Here is a 21,979-nt window from a genome sequence, read left to right on the forward strand (position 1 = left end):
TCCATTACAGAGACTACATCGGTGTGAACAAAGAGGCTGCTCTCCAATTTGTTTTATAATGGCTCTCGTCCTGTAAGGGAGCCCCGGATGGACGAGATTCCCTGCTCCCGTACATGTTACTCCAGAATAAATTGGGAGCAGAAAGAAGGTACTGTGGCCGTGTGGCAAGATGCCCGTTTAATTCAGATGCTGCAGCAGCGACACGGAGGATAGATAAGAGACAGAGAGAGGATGTCAAGCTGACGGCCTCGCTCAGCTAATTTGCTTGTGCTCTGGTCCACGCAGACACAATCAATAGAGTGGAGTAAGAAAGTCGGAGGGGGCGATGGCAAAAAAATGAAAAAATAAAAAATGGCCCAGTTTCCAGATTTAGGTCAACAGCAGTGGTATGCACCCTCTAAAGCTGTCTGTAATTAAATAAAACTAGTTAAAAAGTCAGCAGAAGCTCTGAACTTGAAGGGAGAGGAGAGATGAGAGAATGGGGAGGGACAAGGCTACAGTGATTAATTTCATCTTTGTTTTTCTCCTCCCACAGTTGCAGGCGAACACCATTATACAAAGTAGAAAGGTAGCCTCATTTGCGTGCCCGTCGATGCCTGTTGGTCCCTTGGGGGAAGAAGGTATAAAGAGTTTAATGAGCTACGGAGAGAGTTTGAGAAACACAAAGGGGCAAATAGAGACACACCGCGATGGTGCTATGCCAGCCTTGGCAGCTCCGCTCTGAGGAGGAACTCCACGTGGACTGTCCACTGACAGCCCATCAGCCGTCACATTCTGTGTATCCGTCGGATTTCTTTCCGCCTCGCTATCTCCATCTCACCAATCCATTGCTCTTACCCTTTTCATTCCACCACGATTTCATACTTTCCTCCCTTCATTCTACCTGGTACTTAGGAAAGCTGACAGAGCTTGCCTAAAGGAGCATTAAAGGTCCCATATTTTACAGTTTTTCAACAATTTCACATCGGGGTCAGAGGTCCAACAACATTGTATTGCCAGTCTAAACGTCCCTCAAGTGAGCCCTACAGAGAACACGCTTTTCTGTGTCTAATAGATTGCTCCTGTGACAAACTCTGAACCACATAAGTCTACTCTGTCTTCAACAAAACGTTTTCCGAAACTGGTTCCAATCACCATGAAACCTATAATTGGATAATGGAGGTAGAGAAGATAAGGATGGGGAAGTGAAAAACTGCAAAAACTATATGTAGTTTACAAAAAAACTAAATGTTAAAAACAAAATACTGTGATGGACAGACGACCTGTCCAAGGGTGTATCCTGCCCTCACGCATAGTCAGCTGGGATTGGATGGATGGATGGATCAAATGATGCAGTTCCTTAAATGGGATTGGTTTAATTCATGATCAATACATTTCATTAACAATTCTGAATATCCAAATGTGAAAAAAAAAACAAGATACTTTTTCTGCACAACAGTCTTGTATGGACTCAGAATCTTCTTGTCCTCAGCATTTTGCAACAAAAACAACTGTTAGTCTGCTTTTCATTCAAAGTGACTCTCTCTTCCATTTTTTAATAGGTTAAAATCTCTATAAGAAAGAGGCTTTCAAGGAATAAGACCGTATCAGCGCTATACAATTATATTAAAAGATCGACATTGAGCTGCTGTCGGCCAGTAGCGCCAAGCGAGATATAAAATGTTGTACAATCTCCGAGAGCAATTTCCGTCTGTCCGACGTCACTTGGTCCCAGGCTGTGTCATACCCCAAACGAGCGCCACCAGTCAACTGATTTTCCTGAGGTTTAATTTACAGATGATTAAGGATGAGGTTAGAGGTTAAAGGATGTAAATCCTAATGGAGAAAGGATTTGCGTATAGACTGACAGGACAGTCTCAGGATAAATGGGGGCAGCTTTTTTTTTTTTCTTTTTTTTTTTTAACTACCTCCTGTCATAAAGAAAACATACAAGCTCATTTAAGAAATGAGAATGTAAGAATTATTTGAACTTTCAGATTTAAACCTGACAATATGTCCTATATAGTGTATTATATTTTATCTTAAATGTGCGAGAAGTTTTTTTCTTAGCGGTCAATCTGTTAAACGCAGCTTTTGTGAGTGCGTCAATCAAATATGCATAAAAAGGTGAAGCTTTAACTGCTATCACAACAATATGCAAAGCAAGCACCATCACAGCCAAGCTCTGCAACCCAGTGTGTGTTGATAAGGTTACTGGTGCATTAGGACAGCCTGTGCAAAGAGGATTATGGCTGCAGTCCAGATGAGGGTCTACGGGGCGCTCGCAGTTGACGCATCACCACTGATGATGCCTGGAAATATTCCCCGACAAATCAATGGCCTGCTCAGAGCGCGATCGCTCAATCGCTACCGTTTCCACGCTGACCTTTTAACCCAATACGCGCTGGAGGAGGTGTAGCTGCAGTTTATTACCACATATCCAACTTGCTGCATCCACCGTACCCAAAGATAAAGTGATGTAAGTGCTGAATCTGAGCTCGGGGGTTTTAAACGATCTAAAACTCCTAACTTGGTCCTCAGCTGAAAATCCCGAGAGGATGCACCGGCGCTTTTGATCGTAGTGACGAGCCAAGGCGTTCTTCCATTTCTGCTTCAAGGCGGCATTAGCAGCCACACTACAACATATGTCATAAACGTGTGCAGTGCAACATGCTCCATTTGTGCGTGAGTATTTTTAGCAATCCCATACTCATTATGTCAGCACGGCATAGCAGAAGGCCCGGACTGGACTGACTGAAGTGAGAGGGAGATGGGAGGAAAGACAATGCTCAGTTGTGCTTAAAATCTTGGGCATCTGCTCACGCGTGCAAGCCGCTCACATGTATCCTGGCTGTGAAGAATGTGTTTGCTCGTCTCTACTCCAATTAAGTTTATTTTTGACGATGATGGGAAAACAAATACGCCTCCCTTCTCTGCTGCGGCGGCGCACCGGCAGAGCTCTCAAGTTAACAAAGTCAAGAGGATAGAGCTCGTGTTTCAAAGACAAGAGACATAACTCATCGATGCTACGACATGCTGGTCGCAAGCTCTTTTAAGCTTGGACCAATGAAACAACATGAAAGCATCTCTCTTCAAAAGGCCCAAAGGGCTTGAAGGCTGGAAGACGATACTGGGCATTGTGATGACCATCAAGGTCAAAAAGGAACCAATGACAGCTTGTTATCATGCAGATGAATAGCTGGGGAGATATATGATCCAAAAAGACATTTCCACTATCGATCTAATAACAGCAGAGATTACACCATGGGAAAATACTTCTGGATGGGCTCTGATGCTATTTTTAAATTCAGAATCCTTTGGGAATGAAACAGAAACCATCTCATTGCATTCACTTCACTAATACAATGAATGCAAGCAAATATGGACACCATATCTTCTGCACTGTTTCACGTTTCTGTCTATATATATTTTATGTGACGCAACATATCAACACACATTGCTTGCTGGCGACATTAACCGTTTGTCTCAAAACGGAATGAACCCACCAGAATGGAAGCAGCTACAGGATCTTGGTGTACGTTCGCGTTGTGTAGATTGCCGCCATACATACAAACAATAACCTTCGCTCCTGTCAGTTCTTGTGCTGTTTTGCCCGAGGTGTCCATCCGCCGCCATCAGCCGCTCCAAGTGGTTTTACTCCTTACACAAAGGCCCCGCCACAGCTGGGGTTTTCCTTTGCATCCCCCCCCCCCCCCCCCCCCCCCCCTCCCACACACAAAGGAGATCCATTTCAACTGCTTTTAGCAGCGCCACTTTCCGCTTTTAGTTCCTCAGACACCCTCCCCTGAGGGCGAGACTTGTGGAGAGAGGAAAATAAATACGCCAGGTGGATGCTTGGAGAGAGGTTAGGCTCGTGGCAAACGGGGGCACTTCAAGCAAAGCCCGCCATGGCTGAGTGTCTTTTTCGGTGAAGCCTTGTGGGGGTGACAGTCAACTGATACCGGTGACTGGCGTGACCCTGACGCCTGCTTTAGCGCCGTGTTGCCAAGAGATCAAAACATTAGGAAGAAAAGAAAAGAAAAAAAAAAAAAAAAAACATTTTTAATTGTACATTTGTGGGAGTCAGGTTGTGACCGTCACTAGAGCACCGATGAGTCATGTCACAGCAAATTCAAGTACTATCAAAGCAAAACAAAGTCGAACACATATGACCTGATGGAGAATTACTCGACAGAAACACAGGGGGTATGGCCATGTGATTTTTAAGTGGCAGGAAGGCCGGGGTGAACACAAACATGCATGTAACTGGCAGTGCTCAGGTTTACAATCTAATACAATGCAATAAACCTTTGGATCGATTGGTTTTTAAAGTGGGCAAACAAGCCATTCTTAAGTAGGTTTATATTCCTATTATTCCAAATAATGAGCACATTGACTTAGGTATAACACACGAGTGATGAAACTGTAGGCCAATATTGAAAATGGAAGCTTGTTTTCAATTCAATTTCATATCGAGCTTCTATTACCCATTTGGTGTAGGTGTTCGACTCAAAATAGATCTCTATCACTATGACATCATCACAACAACAAGTAAATGCGAGGTCTGCACTTGCAATGTCATGATTGCTATTCATAATGGGAATTCCAAAAGGAAAGAAATGCTAAAACTTTTAGATTTGTTTTGTGTGTTTTTATCAGTTTATGGAAAATCTGTAATTTCATTACTAAACTCTTGGTTATCAGATAAAGAGATATATACATGGGAAATGTTGCATCATAGTGAATCTGTAACAAAGACAAATGAAGTTGAATGGTGATCTTCTTGTCTGATTTGCAGAGAGAACGTGAGCGAGGCCCATTAAACGGTGTCCCTTTTTTGTAACCCCCAACAAAGACAGCAAGCAATGTGTCAAAACGATTACGTTACCAGGAAAGCACACAGTTTTGCACTTCGCTCTTGAATGGCAGGGGAAGCTAACCCCAGCTTTCGGAATCAACAGAAGAAGTCCTCTGTGCAACTTCCAGAAAAAGAGCACAAACAAAGCAAATCATTCCTACCATGTGCCGCGATGCCAACCTTTGGTGTTGCTGGAAGAATACTGAAAAGGCCCCATTCAATCAACAATGAGAGCCAGGAAAAAGGAAGACTCTTGGTCTTTCTTTTTTTTTCCCCCCCTCAGACAAACAAAACTTCAAATGATCCAGAGGCTCAGATGTTTGTGTGGGGGCTTATTAATTTAACACAGGCGTTAAACTAAAGAAAAACACTGTCTGTCGCTGCGTGGTTTGAAGGCTCTCCTCTTAACTCGATAAACACTCCAAATGCTAACAGTCCCCAAAGAGGTTCGAAAAGAGGAGCCGTATAAAGTGAACTGGGTCGCAGTTGGAGGTTTAGTCAACCTGATGAATTAAACAGACTCTCTGAGGCAATAACACTCTACAACACCCACACAATTAATTTAGGAATTCATAAGAATCGTTCAGCCGGGAAGAACCAGTCAATTTCGAAATAAACACATTTCGGAGCTTTGTCACTGAGATTGAGGTTAATCTTATTTCAGAGTTGTAAGTCCTCCGTGCTTCTGCCACATAATGAAGGAAACAGCCACCAGCAAACGCACGACTCTGTCCTGTATGAAGCATAGCCTGTCATTCTATAGAATAAAACTACTTCAATCAGCTAAGCAGGCCGTCATTCAAAAAGATCAATTGCAATCAGACTGAACACTTGAGTCTCTGACTGAACTGAACTGAAAAAAAGAGCCATGACAAAAGTGAGCGGCAATGGGCTTCAGTGAAAGGCCCTTTAGAAAGTTAACCTGACATTAAACTGGCTTTCTCTGTGTGTGGGTTGCGGAGGAAGTGTGTGTGTGTGTGTGTGTGTGTGTGTGTGTGTGTGTGTGTGTGTGTGTGTGTGTGTGTGTGTGTGTGTGTGTGTGTGTGTGTGTGTGTGTGTGTGTGTGTGTGTGTGTGTGTGTGTTGGGGTGGGGTGGGGATGGGAGGGGCTGACAGAGGTGAGGTGAAGAGAACCGGCAGTGAGCCAGCGCGTCGAATGCAGCAGGTTGACATGCAGAGGAGAGCCAGACCATCATCTCCACGGCACAGTGAGAGCAGGAAGCATATCACTAGCAACACACACACACACACACACACACACACACACACACACACACACACACACACACACACACACACACACACACACACACACACACACACACACACACACACACACCGCATATGAGGACAAAGAGCCAATGTAGAGGCGGTGTGTGCAACGATTGAACCGCAGCGGAGGCGTACACACACACACACACACACACACACACACACACACACACACACACACACACACACACACACACACACACACACACACACACACACACACACACATACATACCCACACACTCACACACAGAGTAGATAAAAAGATGGCTAACAGCAGCCAAGGTCGGAGAGGCCGCTGCCCAGAAATCAGCCAGGCAGCAGCTGATTCTCCCAGTGTGATTTTTACCGAGTGAGAGAGTGATGAAGATGGGGAAACAGTTCAATCTCTAAGAGAGGACAGCGCGAGATCCAAACCGATCAATGTCAACGCCGCCCCTCTCGAGTCCACGGTCAATAAACGCCACTAATATGACAAACCTGCGGCGTCTGGTGCTCGGTGGACTCTGTTTGCGGTGCAGATTTTCCTAGTTAACCCTGAAACTAAAACCATGTTTATCTGATTATGTTAGGACTCCAGTATGTAGGAGGCAAATGTTAATAAAACCAAGAAGCATCATGAGTGAATGGAGGGTCTGTCAAAGAAACCAATGTAATCATCTTTTAAAACAGCTTTAAGCGTCATTAAAACAGCACTGATAGAAGAGGTACCAACAACATAAGGAGTACAGACTTAGAGGAACAGTAACTATGAATACACCATCTGTCTACTTGCTAAAATATAAAGAACAGAGCTTTTCCTGGCAACTGTCAAGTGGCCATTTGTTAATCTCCATCTCCCTGTCGCTACACACATCAGGCTTTCCGTTCCTGCTCGACACATGTGCGGAGGTAGATTCATCACTCCAAATTCTCATTATTTTGGAGCAAGAATGACTTTCAGCAGTTTTAATCTTCCACTTTCCAACACTAACTCTGCAAGTTGATGAAAACCTTTTGTGATCTGGAGTAGTGATCAGACATTTGACATACTTCCACATAAAAAATGTCATTTTCTGTGAAAATCAGGAGATGGACAAAGAAACGGCCTACACACAAAAGCAATAAAACCGGATAACGGTTTGTAAATTATACAGGATATCCAGGAGACCTCCAAATAAGGGTTTACCCACTCTCCTCAAATGCCCCCTGAATAAAAATACTGCTGCTCTGCTCTATGTGCTCAAGCGCAACAGCAATAAGAGAGCATTTCAATTTATCTTTGTAATTGTGCTTGAATAATCCCCATTTTCCGCAATATTGTTCATTTTAATGGTTAGTCACGTTGATTGTAGTTAATCAAATCTCCCCATTCAAGTCCTGCTAATTCTGGACAGAGGTGGATCCAGGCAAAAGAAAGCTGAAATGCTTCTTTTGTTGACAGATAGTGCTTTGTTTTGTAGCATTTCTGTGAGAGTATGTTTCTGCAACGTGTTTGACTGTTACGGCTCCATTATGTCCATGCAAGCCCTCCTTTGATTCGGACTTAAAATAGGCTACATTAAAAAAAAAAATAAAAAATCCTTGCTTAGGCAAGCCCGGCAGGCTGCCAGGCTTGAAGTTACCCCCTGTTGGAATTGTGGTACACTGGGGGAAACCCTGAATCACTGTTTTGGCGAGGGAATGGCCAAAACTCCCTCTGATATCATTTAAATTGGGAACATCAAGCATCTCAACACCAGCAACGTTTGCAAGAACAACTTCAAAAAAACGGCCGTTTTTTGTTTTTTTTGAAGATCTCACTTTAGAACGATATGTTTCCATAAACAGGAACCACACTAGGCAGGATCCAATGGGGGAGCCGCTGCATATGGAGCACAGCACAAAGATGTACAATGCCGACTGTAGCTACAGCACCACTCCGGAGCCTGTGGGGCATCTGGAGCGCTTTATCATCTTCAGACTTCCAGGCTGCTGGTAGCACACACCCAGAGATGCACAAAAATCACACACGAACCGTCTGAGGAACACAGAGCACACAAATATGCATGCAGCTTTGAGTGCAGCACCACACAGCCAGTGTCTGGGGGTATGTGGGACAGGTGAGTGTGGATTCATAGATAGGGAGGGTGCATTGGGGGTGGGGGCGGCGGTACATGTGGTGGAGAGATAAAGGTAAAAACAGACTGCAGCACAGACAGAGGGAAGTAGGTTACTGAAAGAAAAGGAAGAAAGGGGGTAAAAAGCCAGACAGAAAAGAAATGAGTGGGCAACAGATGTGGAAAAAACAAGCAGAAAATGAGAAGAAGAAAAAAAAAAGGGTCATCGCAGTGTGACCCGCCGTGTCTGGAAACAGCTCACTTTGACAGGTGTGAGCAGCAAACTAGACGGGGAGCAAGAAATAGATACGAAAAGGGAAAACAAGAGGCAGAAGGCCAGCGATTCAGAGAAACAGAAACACGGGAGCATTTCCATTTAATAATTATGACATAACGAGATTTAACGAGTGAAGAGCTGGAACAGAGGAAGACGGCAAGGTGCGGACGCTACCGGGTGAACGCCCAGTCAAGGTCGAGCAAAGACATTCCCCAGCCTTCAGTCTGAAGACCTTTCACCTCCGTCTCTCTGTCTCCACCTCTCTCGTGGACATTTATCCTGACAGCCGCTACGCCGATAAACTCCTAACAATGTCCTCTGTGGCCTGAAATGGACGGCGGAGCTTTTAAGGGGAACCGAGCAAACGCGAGCAACACTTTTAGGTGCAGACTGGGGAAAAGGTGCTCTGGCACTTTGATGAATTTGGGCCACAGGCGGATCATTCCCTCCACACTCGGGAGCGGATCGATACAGCAAACCAAAGTGGTTACACAACTTCAAATCTGCCTTTGTATTGCGACGCCGAATGGAGGAGCGAGAGGTTCTGACGGGACGGAAGCTGATTCGTCTTGGACTTAAAAAGTGCCGATGAATTCAGTAGTGAACAGCACACATCCTTGTGACGATTCATTCATTGTTATGAATGAATCGTTGTTGAAGCATGGGCAAAACGGTTTAACACGACCGCAGTGTGCATGTGCAGTAGCAGAGTTTTCAGAAAGTTGCCTTTTCAGTGAATCAGAGTACCGTTGTCATGTAAATGGACCCACAAAACAGAACAAAAGTTTGGAGTTTTCACTTGGAATCATTGTCCTTTAAACATGGCCTCAATATAACCGCCTGCAACTCCCAATAGAGCTTAACAGTAATAAGTTGAAAACATTAGGCGGACTAGCGTCCAGTCAAAAATGACCAGTTTGTCTGATATGTGCGGCACGAATGTTCAGGTGGTACAATGAGGTTGAAGCTCTGTAAGAGGGGCCTCTTACTCCCACACTCTGAATAACCCTGATCTAGTTTTACAATGTAAAAAAATGTAATGATAAGTTCAGATGTTCATTTTGCCCAAAGGATCGAATCCCCTTTGGATGGGAGCCAAACTTTTTAGTATCCTGAGCGCCGTCTTATAGCTTTCAGCAAAATATTGTGCCAAATTGGTATCCTACACTTCTGTGTAATCAATGATGAAAAACATGATTTAAAAGTACTACTACAGTTTTAATCTTGCAGAATCAGAATCTGTGTAAGAGAAAATCAAGCAGAAAGTAAAAACATCCCAAACTCTCGTTCACAATCGTCTCCATTGTTGGAAACGTGCCAATTCGTTTGTTGTTGCTTCGATTAAATGAGTGTAAAATCAAGTATGGACAGAAGCGTCACATCAGAGTGATGATGAATTCACCAAAAAGGTGGATGAGATCATTTATTGCATGTTTTTGGTTGGTGTTTTCGGGGAGGTGTTTAAGGACAGCTCTGAGCGGAGGCCATCTGTATTTTTAAAAGCTCAGACTATAGCAGACAATAACTGTACTTATGCGAGTAAAACTGAGAATAATAAGCGGAAGCGACTGACAAACCCTTCGTGTTGTGACTGAACTAATGAGCTCAACACTAACAGCAGAGCAACAATCAAACAACCACCATGAGCTACAAAAACAGATGGTCCACTATTAAAGTCATATCCATATTCATCATGATAAAGACATGCAAGCTTTGTTTTTTGAATGAATACCTAATATAATTAATTTGCAAGATCCTATGAATGTATGTAATCATAGGTTGAACTATAACCACAACCTAGTGGAGACTGACTTTTCATTTCTCAGATTTCAGCTCCTGGAGAGTAAAGATATTTCCTCCTGTAAACAAAAAGACATGTCTATTCCATACATATAGATACTATTGTTATTAAGACTATGAAACATACAACATTTTTGATTTATTTAATAAGCTCTCCAATGTTTGGTCGCATGTTTGTGTGAACTTTAACTCTGCTGGTCCATTTGGGAAAATTGGCTTATTGCACAGGTGTTACATGTTGTAACACACATCATTGTTGTTTACTAATTATTAATAACAATAAAGGCTTGTGATCATTTTTCTCAAGACATAATCTATCTCCAAAGGCACTTGCATGTGTGTGTGGGAGTGTGTGTGTGTGTATGTGGCCATATCCTGACTGTTACAGCGTAGATTTGGTCCGGTGAAGGTCGACCATCAGTCAAAGAAAAACGAACGATACCGCAGAACAAAACAAAGAAGTGGACCAAAGCAATAAGCCCGCTCCGGCTCCACATCCCCCCACTGCGGCCGCGTGAATGAGGTTGTTGGAAGTCAATTCTGTATTCAAGCATTAAAAGTGTAATTGCAGACAGAGACAAGAACGACCATGAGCCGGCTCCTCACACTCTTCAATTATGCATGTGTCCTTTAAGCAAGCCTTGATGTTTTATTACCCATCAATAATACATTAATGATCCAAGATAACCTGATCCAGGCTTTTTATTTTTTTATTGTAAAGTTAAGAATAAAGTGAGAACACTGGTTTTAAGTAACTTGAGGGTGAGCAAGAGTTTGTAGTGTTAAGAGTGAGGTTTACGGTAAAAGCAGAAGCTTTGAGGTCATTACGGTCCACTGGGTCACCCACTCAAACGCTCCCACCAATCAATGTACACTTCCTTTATGGTCAATACCCGCGAACCAGAATAACAGCCTAGGGGACACGGATAACAGATGCCAGTCCGGTTACAGGAAACCGTATTTCTGCTGTAAATGAGCCCAAAAAACAAGTGTCTCTTGATGCATAAACAGCTCTTCTCACCTGCCAGTCACAGTGATTGTCAGCGGCAGACGTCCTTCATTTATGAAAATGGTATGTCAGTCATCCCACCCCTCAGCCCACACATACAAACACACACACACACACGCGCACACACATACACACATACACACACTTCTCTATTGCCTCCACGACAGGAGAGCTACTGATCAGCAAAGCTGCTGAATTTCTAATGGGACATTTCCCATTAACCTCCCTCATGCAGAGATCAGGGATTGATATTGAGGAATTGGGCGCTACAACCCTGCTCCGCACACAGACAGTAGTTCATTACAGTGATGTATAGACAAAGGGGGGTAAAAAATGTTTTATCTTCATACACTACAAACCATTTTGTTTTGTTTTCTTTCTAAAACAGAAAAAAAAAAATGTACAATCCAAATCCACATGTCAAATGTGAGCAAGCATTTGCATTTTAATTGATATTATGTAACATTAAATATCATTATGTAACACGAATGTGATCGCTCCCATTAAACTCAAAGTCAAGTTTTTATATGCACTGAGACCAGCACCTCCGCTGATTGAGTGCTTGACTGCTCAACACACAATTATTCTGTTTTAGGGAAAATTATTCTCATATATTGACCTCGTCTCTCTCATCAACAGTCGTACACTGAATATATGGGTTATTATCTCTGACTTTCCATAGCCCCGACAACCAATCGATCAGTTAAGAAATCAATCCACGTGTTCATTTCCGTATATTGAAAGTAATTGTTGGTTGAAGCCCTTTAAAGCAATTGTGCACAAGTGAGCCTGTAAGACCGACATTAGCACATAAACAAGCAAATGAAACCAATAATTCATCTCATGCCGGAGTGAAGGTAATAGCCATTATAATTACCATATGTGTTCGGGTAAACTGGAAATCACTCAGCCATATCTGCGCTGAAGCATCCTCACCCCGCAGCGAGGCACGCCCGAGTGTGACTGGAGTGGAGACACCAGTCCAAGATGAATATCTCCGCTCCGCACATGCATGCAGGCAAACAATTGCATTGGCTTGTTTGTGTCATCCACTCCAAAGGGGATTCACGGGAGTGTCCCCAAGTGTGTGTGTGACGTAATGAAGGGAGGCTGAAAGGAGGTGAAATATTTTCATTTCTTCGACACAACCCGAGATCGTCCCGGCGTAACGTGCCTGTTTAGTGCAGCTGAGGCGAAGCTGAACAATGTTTGTGTCGTCCGTTTTCTTTGACAAATGAGGACTGTGGAATAAATAGAGCATGATTTCGTTGAATGACGCAAACGCACCGGCGGTGGCATTTCTCCGACTGTGTCTTCAGGTCGCGGCCTATATTTGTGCCACAATGACTTTAATTGCCACAATGAATCAGCGATGAACACAAGCGCCGCTGCTCTCGTCATATGTCACATCATGTCCATGTGGATTTATTTAACCCCAACATGTATGTGTGCACAGTGGGGAACAGCTTGTGGGTAATGCTGGGCTGGATGGTTGACTCTCTCTCTCTCTCTCTCTCTCTCTCTCTCTCTCTCTCTCTCTCTTTTTATTTTGTACATCTGTTCAATTCCCGTGGGAGGCTCCTCCGGTCTCCTTCCATGTTGAATTATTGTATTGGACTAGTGTGCGTGCAAATTTGTGTGCACACACACAGACTCGGCGGGGAGGAGAAGGGCCACTATCTCTGCAAATGGAGACGAGGCGGCGGGCGATGCAAGCAATTACAAGCTGGTAGGCTTCACCTTGCCCCGCCCCCTCCCCCCACCATCTCCACATACATCGCCTTGGGGCTTTGCTGCATTAAGAAATCATGGGTATAATGGTGGAATGGGCCTTGGGGTCCCTCTTCCAAAACAACCTGCTAATCCCTCGCGGAGTGGGGAGGGAGGGTGACGGGGGGTGTGTACAGGGAAAGGGGGTTGTGAATTTAGGGGTAACAGGGCAGGACGGCCAATGCCGACAATGAGTCCACCCCTGACACGCGCCAGCACCCTCACCCCACCCCCCCTCTCCCTCCAACGCCCTCGACAAACCCCCATCAACCACAGCAACATCCTCCCAGGGGAGGAACCCGCCATGTCAGCCAGGGGAGAGCGGGAAAAAGCCCCGGGCCCCGAGTGTCAGCCCTCCGTCCAAACTAGGCCCAAACATTCAGTCGGACCCACTCTCCTTGTCTGTCCCAATCTGATTCTGCCTGTTTCTTTCCCCAAAGCGCTCAGAGGACGAAATAAAGCTGTAATAAATAAATAACTAAACAACTACATGAAGAGTTCCTCCAATCAGCCACTGGTGGAGAGTTCAACACGGACGCACACAGATCCAAAGCAGCTCGTTAAAATGGTTTTTAATTATGTTTCTACATTATGATGAGCAATGACATGCTTGATTGGTTGTATCAAAGGGCTTTAATGAGGAGAAAGGCCTCACTCTGTCTGTCTGAGCCTCAGTTTGACGTCTGCCTTCTCTAAAAAATGACAGAATGCAGCCTCAAGTTGTTTTCCTGCAGGCGGTGACCGAGTCGTCTCGTGTTTGTCTCCATTGACATTTTGCGTTAGATGAGTAGCGCAGACCGGGCTGGACAAACACGCTCGAGTGGATCACTCGGCGGAGAATCAGTTGTTTGAATCGACACCATGACACCAGCAATACGATTTTGCAAGTGTTAATCTTAAACCATTTTTTGCACTGGGAACGTGTGGCTCTTAAATATCAAAAGGTTCATTTTAATGTCTCCATATCCCACGCCCAGCACATCCATTTAGGAATCAGACATTACCATCGCCTCATCAATCTTCCAACTCTCTCGCTTCAGGTTAAGAACCAGTAATCATTCCACTGGTGGGCTAATGGGTGCCTTAACATCAACTCGCCAAGAGTCCATTTATATTTCATGAATGGCAGTGGCCCCCGTCGTCCCCGGCCCCGCGCCGCTCGTAAGGCGAATCGACATCAAACGCCGCAACCGTCCAATTAGACCGCGAGACGTTCTGATCTCATCTGGATTTGGCCCGAGATCAAATGCTCCAGCACGGATCCAAGGAATTCGGAGTCCTTTTAGTTAGCCAGCCTCCCCCGTCAAAAGTGGATAAGATGTTCACTGAAAGCACCTGGAGGAGATCACATTTAAAATGGCTAACAAAGCAGCTGACTTGTACCAATATTTAGACGTCACAGCCGTCCTTCGTGGGGGAAAGACCATTTTTCACTTATTCATGACGGCGCCAATGAGAGCGTGAGGGCAAGTGAAAATAGATGTGGATCAATGGTGTTGATTCAAAGCTTTTTCAGCTGGCGTTGCGCTGTAAGGTGTGGAGCGGGATGAATAATTAAAGTCCAGGTAAAGGGGATCAATGGCCACGGCTGACGTGAAGCTATCCTAGATTTGATTACCCTTTCTTGCTGCTCATTAAAAAAAGAGAAGTCCTCAAAGCATTTCCCATTTTGACTAATTCCGAAAATAAATCTGCCTGATGAAATGCGATTTACTGTAATTTTGGGGTTTCTTAGATGCACATTTGGTCTCTAGATTTTGGCATGACCCTTCCAGAAATTGCAGAATGAAAAGATTTCTTTCTGAATAGAGCTTTTCAAGACATGTGGTGCAAAAATTACTTCATATCTTAAAAAAAAAAAAAAAAAAAAAAGTGGCTGCAATGTGGAGTCTTTTCAAAAGTTGCGCAGCCACAGTCTGTTTCTTTTCAAAGGAGACCTTTAAATCTGCTCCGTGCAGCGGTTATCAAGCAGCGACAGGAAAAGAAAAACATTTGTTCTTTCTCTGACAAGCTCCCTATCATCAGCCCTGACCTTTTTAAATACTCCTAATAGCACACAGCATGTAGATTTCCTCCCACTGACACTGACACAGACTGAAGACACATCAACAAATCCTGAACTTTATACGCCAGCCACTTGACTTAACTATTGCACCAGACAGGTCTCCACCATGCATGTGGATGTCCGCGGCTCACGTAACATGGATTTCGCAACAGGAAAGCACCACGTCTTCCTTCCTCATGAGAAGGATCCGACCACAAAAGACGTGTGCTGCTGCCAAAACATGCCTTAAGAAAAAAAATAAAATAAATCACAGCCAATTAAAAGAATCATATTGCTATTACTGTGGGAGAAAACGACGGATAAAGAAACTTAATCCAATTAACGTGTCGCCCTCTAGCAGTTCAGGGACAATGGCGAGCATTTAGCTTTTGAAAATAAACGCCTTCCTTTTTGCAGCCATGTGAACTTTGACAGCGGGACGTGGGTTTAAGTAGCTCAACGGAACGAATCCATTCTGCACTGGACACATATGAAAGGTGTTGGCTCTTCAGCAGTGGCGGGCCACTTCATTTCATAAAGCGGGGGACGGACATATGGAAAAGTAGGATTGCTATGAAGGGCAGAGCCAATACGTTTGTCTCAATACGAGTATATCTTCATTAAAAAAAACCAGTACGGAACAGTACATGGCTTAGAACAGGCGTGTCAAACATAAGGCCCGTGGGCCAAAACCAGAGGCTTCAAAAATATTTCTTGAAAGACAAGCGGACAAAACACAACACCCGAGACCTGTCTCTACCAAACTAGCAGGTGAGTTTGTACAAACATGCATAATGAAGTTTTTTTTGGGGGGAGGGGATATTTCACTGTATTTTGCACCAGAAGGTTTCATCAAAATTTGGTTTATGTTGAGATTGAAATCATTTTTGGTCGAAATTGTTGGGTTTTGTGAAAATAAACACATTTTCATTGTGTACACTCTGCACCACAGCGTAGATAAACTTTAAAGTTTGAATTTCGAGGTTATTAAGGCACCATTTTACCGGTCTGGACGACACGAGATGGCCCTTGATTTAAAATGAGTCAGACACCTCTGGTTTAGTATAAATGACGGTTCCTACTTTGTATGAGTCAAGAGATTTGTTTAATTATCCTGAAAGAAAATATGATCTTCCAACACAGCAAAGAAGGATAAAGAAACACAATTATGCATGAACTACTTCCACTGGGGGGGAAAAAAAATGATTGATGATTGAAAACAATTGTCATCTATTCAATAATTTCTCAGTGACCTGTCTGGTCAGAAACAGTCCAAAAGTTCAAGTACAACACCCTGGTGTGCTGCTGAAGCACATTCTCCTGCATGCATGGGATTATATCAAACGTAATATCACTGCAAAGTGACTGAGCTCAGACATTTAGCACCAAGAATGACGGTGAAAGGAAAACACGTGTATGCCAGGGGGAAAATTTAGCCGAGCAGTCAAGTGGCCCGCCTGCAGAGTGTGACAGGTAGAGGCCAACGGCTACTTTCTGGTTCACTGTGCTTCACTGATTTCAGGTCATGGTGGCAAGGTGGTGCATTTTCTTTCTTTTTTTCTTTTGTTTTTTTCTTGGGGGGGGGGGGGGGGGGGGGGGGGGTTTACATTCTCGTCCTTATTATGCAACTGTACTCCATCCTGCAAAGAGAGCAGGGGGGAGGATTGTATAACTGAAAATTTGAGTGATTTAATTTGAAAGAGTTTTTTTTTTTGGTTAAATATGTCTTTGCTGCACACATGCAAAAACCAAAAAAAGATTGGGTTTTCATTGAGGTAGTTGGAGCGTGTAGGGACCGGAGCATCACACACACACACACACACACACACACACACACACACACACACACACACATAGAAGACCAATATCTCCAGGGAATATTATTATGAGACATTTAAGCCGCCCCTCAGCGGTCGCATCTCAATGAGCCCCCCCCCCCCCCCCCCCCCCCCCCCCCCCTTTCAAGACAGGCAAGGAGGAAATTCCGATCACACCAACAGGACAAGGTCTGTGTGGGTTTCTTCTTGTTTTTTTTAGGTTGTTTTTTTTCCATCACATTTGGCTTCAGTTGCCTTGTTGTCGCTTGTTTGTCTCACTTCAGTGTTTGATCCAGAGCCCCCTCCGTCAGTCTGGAACAATGCAGTGTAAGGATACACACATTTCCAGGACCACCCCCCCCGTCTCAATCTTACATGCATCAGAGTAAATGATAATAAAAAAAAAATGAGAAAAAAAAAACCCACATTATTTTTCACTTTTTGTTTTTTGTTTGTCTGAGCTGATTTTCCCATTCAAAACAATAAACATGCATCAGTGGTGAGTTTATTTCTCTAACAATGCAAAATAAAAATAAAAGACAAGCAGGTGGGGGGGAAAAAAAAACATCTAAATGTGGATGAATTGTTAAGTGAGGAGGAGATCAGAGCCTCTGCTTTGCAATGTGGCAGTCAGATGAAATCCAAGCGCTCATATCGGGCTGTTTTAGAGAGCTGATGGAGCCTTATATAAAAAAAAAAAATAAATCACAATCAGTCACTGTAACACCTCGCTGCAGATCATCAAGCCCATCCACACATTACAAAACACACATGCACCTTTTCATATATATATATAGAGATATATATATATACATAAATATATAAATAGAAAACCAATAAAACTTACCGACGCCGTATTTTTCGTGCTCCGTGGGTATCCACATGTTATGTTTAAGTGAGCGGTCGGAATAGCAGCGAAAAGCAGGGATCGGGCTCTGTGATACGCATTCTACTGGCGTGCTGCGCTCCGGTGTGTAGTAGGACTCATTGTTTAGGTTACCGGAGGAGAAAGCGCCGCCGCCGCCGCTCCGCCGCTGCCCGTAGTGCTACGAGACGTGCTGCCTTCAGGGTCCGTGGGAAATGTGAAAACGTCAGAGGTCAGCGTACAGTAGAGAGGCTGTTAAATGAGGTGCAGTTTAGAGTTGTATAATGATTTTTTTATCTTTTTTAAATGTATTTTCTTCCAATATTCGTATTTGAAGTTGCACTATCGATCTATTAAAGTTCTTTTCGTTTAGCATTAGTATTTCCAGGCTCATTTGTGACATTCATGTTAAAAGCACAAATAATACAATTTCTTAGTCTGCATGAATTCACATCATGGATAAAAACAATTAGTTCGATCATATTCAATTCATATTGGAACTACCTCATCCCAATTTATTTTTGGTTTCAGTTTAGGTTTGTAATTCAATCTAGTTGAGCCTCAAAATAGATTTAGACTGTAGATACAAAAATAAAACTCCAAATCGTGATGTTCTTCTCTCCAAATTGTAATTCCACAACATTATTAATCTCTAACAAGACATATTTCCAGTACCACTTGAGTAAACAGGGAGCTGCTGAGATTGAAATGTGTAACTTCGGAATTTCCGAGGACACATGAACGCATCGGCATCGCCAGCGCAGCGAGAAAAGTGGAGCAAAGCATTCTGGGACTTGTAGTACGACTCAATGACGTCAATAAAGGTCTGTATTCATTTAACCTTCTACATATGAAGGTTGTTTTTTTGTTGTGTGACTTTTCTGTGCAACTTTCTGTTTTATTCTGTTTTCGGAGCAGCCGAAAGCAACTCCCACACCCTCTAAAAGCTCTTCTTGCAAAGACACACACAGTAATTTACATTCACACATGGACAGGGATGATATAGGCTGGTAATATGTCTGGGTATCCGTGTAGAACATGACCTTGTAAGAGTGAAAAGCCGTCTTGGACACACAGGGCTTCTACTGGGACGACTGGTACATGAAAAATACATGAGCCTGTGAGAGGAGCGAGAACTGGAGGGAGCTCCAGAGCCAGAATGAAAGAGTTCAGCATGCACTGGAGGAAGAAAACCACAGAGAGAGAGAGAGAGAAAGAGAGAGGGTGAGTTTTCACATGCATGGCAGTGCCTGTATGTGGGTGAGTTCACGTGCACGCAATGTGACACATTTCTTAAGAGCCGGCCAGCTGGTCACTATCTCATAGTGCATCCGTACTCACTGTTTTCTCTTTTATTTCACTCTGCACCAACTCATCAGAGTCCCAGGGTGTGTGTACCTGGTGTTGTATTTGAGTACAAAGGATTTTTTTATTTATTTTTGTTGTTGCAAAAAGCCATTCTAATGCATGTTCATTTCTCATGCTGCAAATGGTGCATTAAAATGCTTTGAAGTGTCAAATGTGCCTCTCTTTTCTTTCGGTCTCATAGCGACTTCGCATGTCCACTTACTCACCCACCTTTGTAGTTTATATGGTGAATTATGAATGGATGTGCCACGGAAAAGCAAGCAACCCGAGGGTGGCTGCCGGCTTTGTAGGTTAAAGTATGTAGCACGTACTCGGGCCAAATGTCGACCCCCATTTTTTTATTTTTTTTTTATTTTTTCCCTTATCTGCCTTGTTTTTCTCCTACTTAACACCCCATACAGTCGGTAACACAAATGTCATGGAATATATTAAATTATAAAAAGCATACGGGCAGATAGAGCTGGATTAATTTTACAGTGCGCTTCCATGTTTCACTGCTTCACCCCCCCCCCCCCCCCCCCCCCCGTATCCTTCGATATTTCTGATTGGAGAGGTGGGGGGTTGTGGGAATGGGGGTCTGTTGGAATGCTGCTGTACTCTATATATGAATAAATCATAAGCCAGAGAGCAAAGTAAGACTGAAACCCCACGGATTCAACCCTGAGAGGACAAGAGACTGTGGAGCCAATGTGCATGATTAGATAGATAGATAGATAGATAGATAGATAGATAGATAGATAGATAGATAGATAGATAGATAGATAGATAGATAGATAGATAGATAGATAGATAGATAGATAGATATCCACGCCACTATATGGCAAGACAAATAACAAAAGGACAACATGAATGGGACAAACAGCAGAGACAGAGATATTGGCTGCCAAATGTGATCTTACATAAATAGTTAGTTGTTTTATTGGCAGATCTCTTATCCAGTGTTTTGTTTTGTTTTTTGCTTTTTTTTTAATTTTTTTATTACAAAACAGTATATGCAATACTTTGCCAAGCAGGGCTGTTGCATTTATTAAGGGATTCAACAAACCAGTGCATTGGATTGCTTCTTTATCCAGTGTTTGGTAAAAGCAGAGGGAAAGAGACCGGCTGTACTTATGAACATTTCTTATTGTTCCCACAAAATTTGGATCAGTTCATGGTACATTATGCAGGGTCACAAATATTACATGGAATATTGATTTAACCTAAGGAGGACCGTAACAATTAAGTCAAGTATAGGGCTATGTGCTAAACTGCCCATCCATCTATCCATCCATCCATCCATCCATCCATCCATCCATCCATCCATCCATCCATCCATCCATCCATCCATCCATCCACCCACCCAGCCTCTAGAGCCACAAGTGGTTCTTTAGTTTCTCTGTATTGGCTCTTTGAAGCTTTTGGGAAATTATATGTAGAACCATTTTCATCCTATTGTTTTTTTTTTCTACTTTTATTTGCAAACCTCTCTTATTTTCAAACAGACTCTTCTGGCTTAACTGGTTAAAAAGGCTACAGACTGCTAAAGTAGTTGAAAACCAGTGTTAAAAGGAGGATTTGCGCAAAAAAAAAAAAAAAGGTAGCCAAAATGTTTGAAGACAAGGACTCAAAAGATTGTAAAACATGATACATTTAAAAAAGCGATTAAATCAAGGTTATTTAATGAAATACAAAGAAGTGATGCAGGAGAATTAAACTGTTTTTGTTGTTTCGTTGTTGTTTTTTTAGGAATGTAACTGATATAAACGAGAGCAGCTATGTAGGCTTGGACTTTATTGTCATTTTTGTTTGTTTGATATTTGCTTTTTTGGTTTTGATTTTCAATGAAAGGGATTAATTGAGAAAAAAGGGCAGAACATTTCTTTAATGTTCTCTCTGCTCCCTTTCATTCAGAAATCTGTTCTGTATTGTTTTGTTTTTTGCTTTGTTTTTATTTTTTTTACAATGAATTGAATAAATAAACTAAAGAACATGACTATTATAAATTGGGCAAAGGTCAAACTGGCTAAAAAAAACAACCTAATCAGTTATAATAGGCTAAAAAGGCTAAAAACTGTTTGAAAATGTCTACAAAATCTAAAATAACTAAATTAATTCTAAAGTGTAGCCATGAATGTACGTTTAGCAAAATTACATCAATAATTTCATACGCTGTGTGATCTATTATGATTAAGCGTGTATTTTATTTGGTGGAAAGTGACAAAAAAACACCCCAAAATACTGAGTCTTTTGATGGGAAAGGTTGCAGACGGCTGCTCTGGTGTCCAGTTTAGGCCAACGGATAAAGCCTCAGACCCGATGCTGGGGTGACCTGGTCTGCCCGCAGTCCATCAGAAGCAGCTTCTCACGTTTGTAGGTTAAATGGTGAAACACGACAGCAGCTGGAGCTCCTGGCAGCTGCTCACTTAAAGACAAAATTGTGAGACGATTTGATGCTACAGAGAATCGTGTGACACAAAAGTGATGTGACATAAAACCTTAAAGTATCCCAATGATGTCACCACTACATGCACCACTCCAAAGTATGATAATGGCCTTTTTTTTCATTTTTTTTCTTTTCCCCTACACGTTCTACGTTTCTGACAGCACCTAAATATGAAACCCGACACACGCCGGAAGTCAAATCTAAAATCCCTTTAGATTCTGCGACGTCAACACGTGTCACACTGCGGGTTCACAGACTGACAAACGAGGGAGAGACAGCTGAGGGCCGAGGACGGACGTCTGAGGGGGGTGGGGGGGGATCAAAGGTGCCATGTCTGTCCGGTGACCTCACTGTGGACGAATGATCCCGGCGGGCTGCAGACAGGTCGAGTCGCCCCCGCATTTATCTCAGGTGCTCA

The 21,979-nt window shown here is 43.1% G+C and overlaps 1 protein-coding gene across 1 annotated transcript in view; it reads right to left on the reverse strand.

The window, feature by feature from the left end:
* dock4b (dedicator of cytokinesis 4b) overlaps positions 1-17,947 on the reverse strand; it is a 127,093-nt gene extending 109,146 nt beyond the window's left edge. Inside the window, 1 exon segment of the mRNA XM_080492547.1 lies at positions 17,751-17,947. Within this exon segment, the coding sequence (XP_080348673.1) occupies positions 17,751-17,787 (37 nt within the window). The 5' untranslated portion in view covers positions 17,788-17,947.
* Between the last annotated feature and the right edge of the window lie 4,032 nt (positions 17,948-21,979).

The sequence above is a fragment of the Lipophrys pholis genome (genome assembly GCF_963383615.2).
Source record: "Lipophrys pholis genome assembly, chromosome: 22".
Classification (NCBI taxonomy): Eukaryota; Metazoa; Chordata; class Actinopteri; order Blenniiformes; family Blenniidae; genus Lipophrys; species Lipophrys pholis.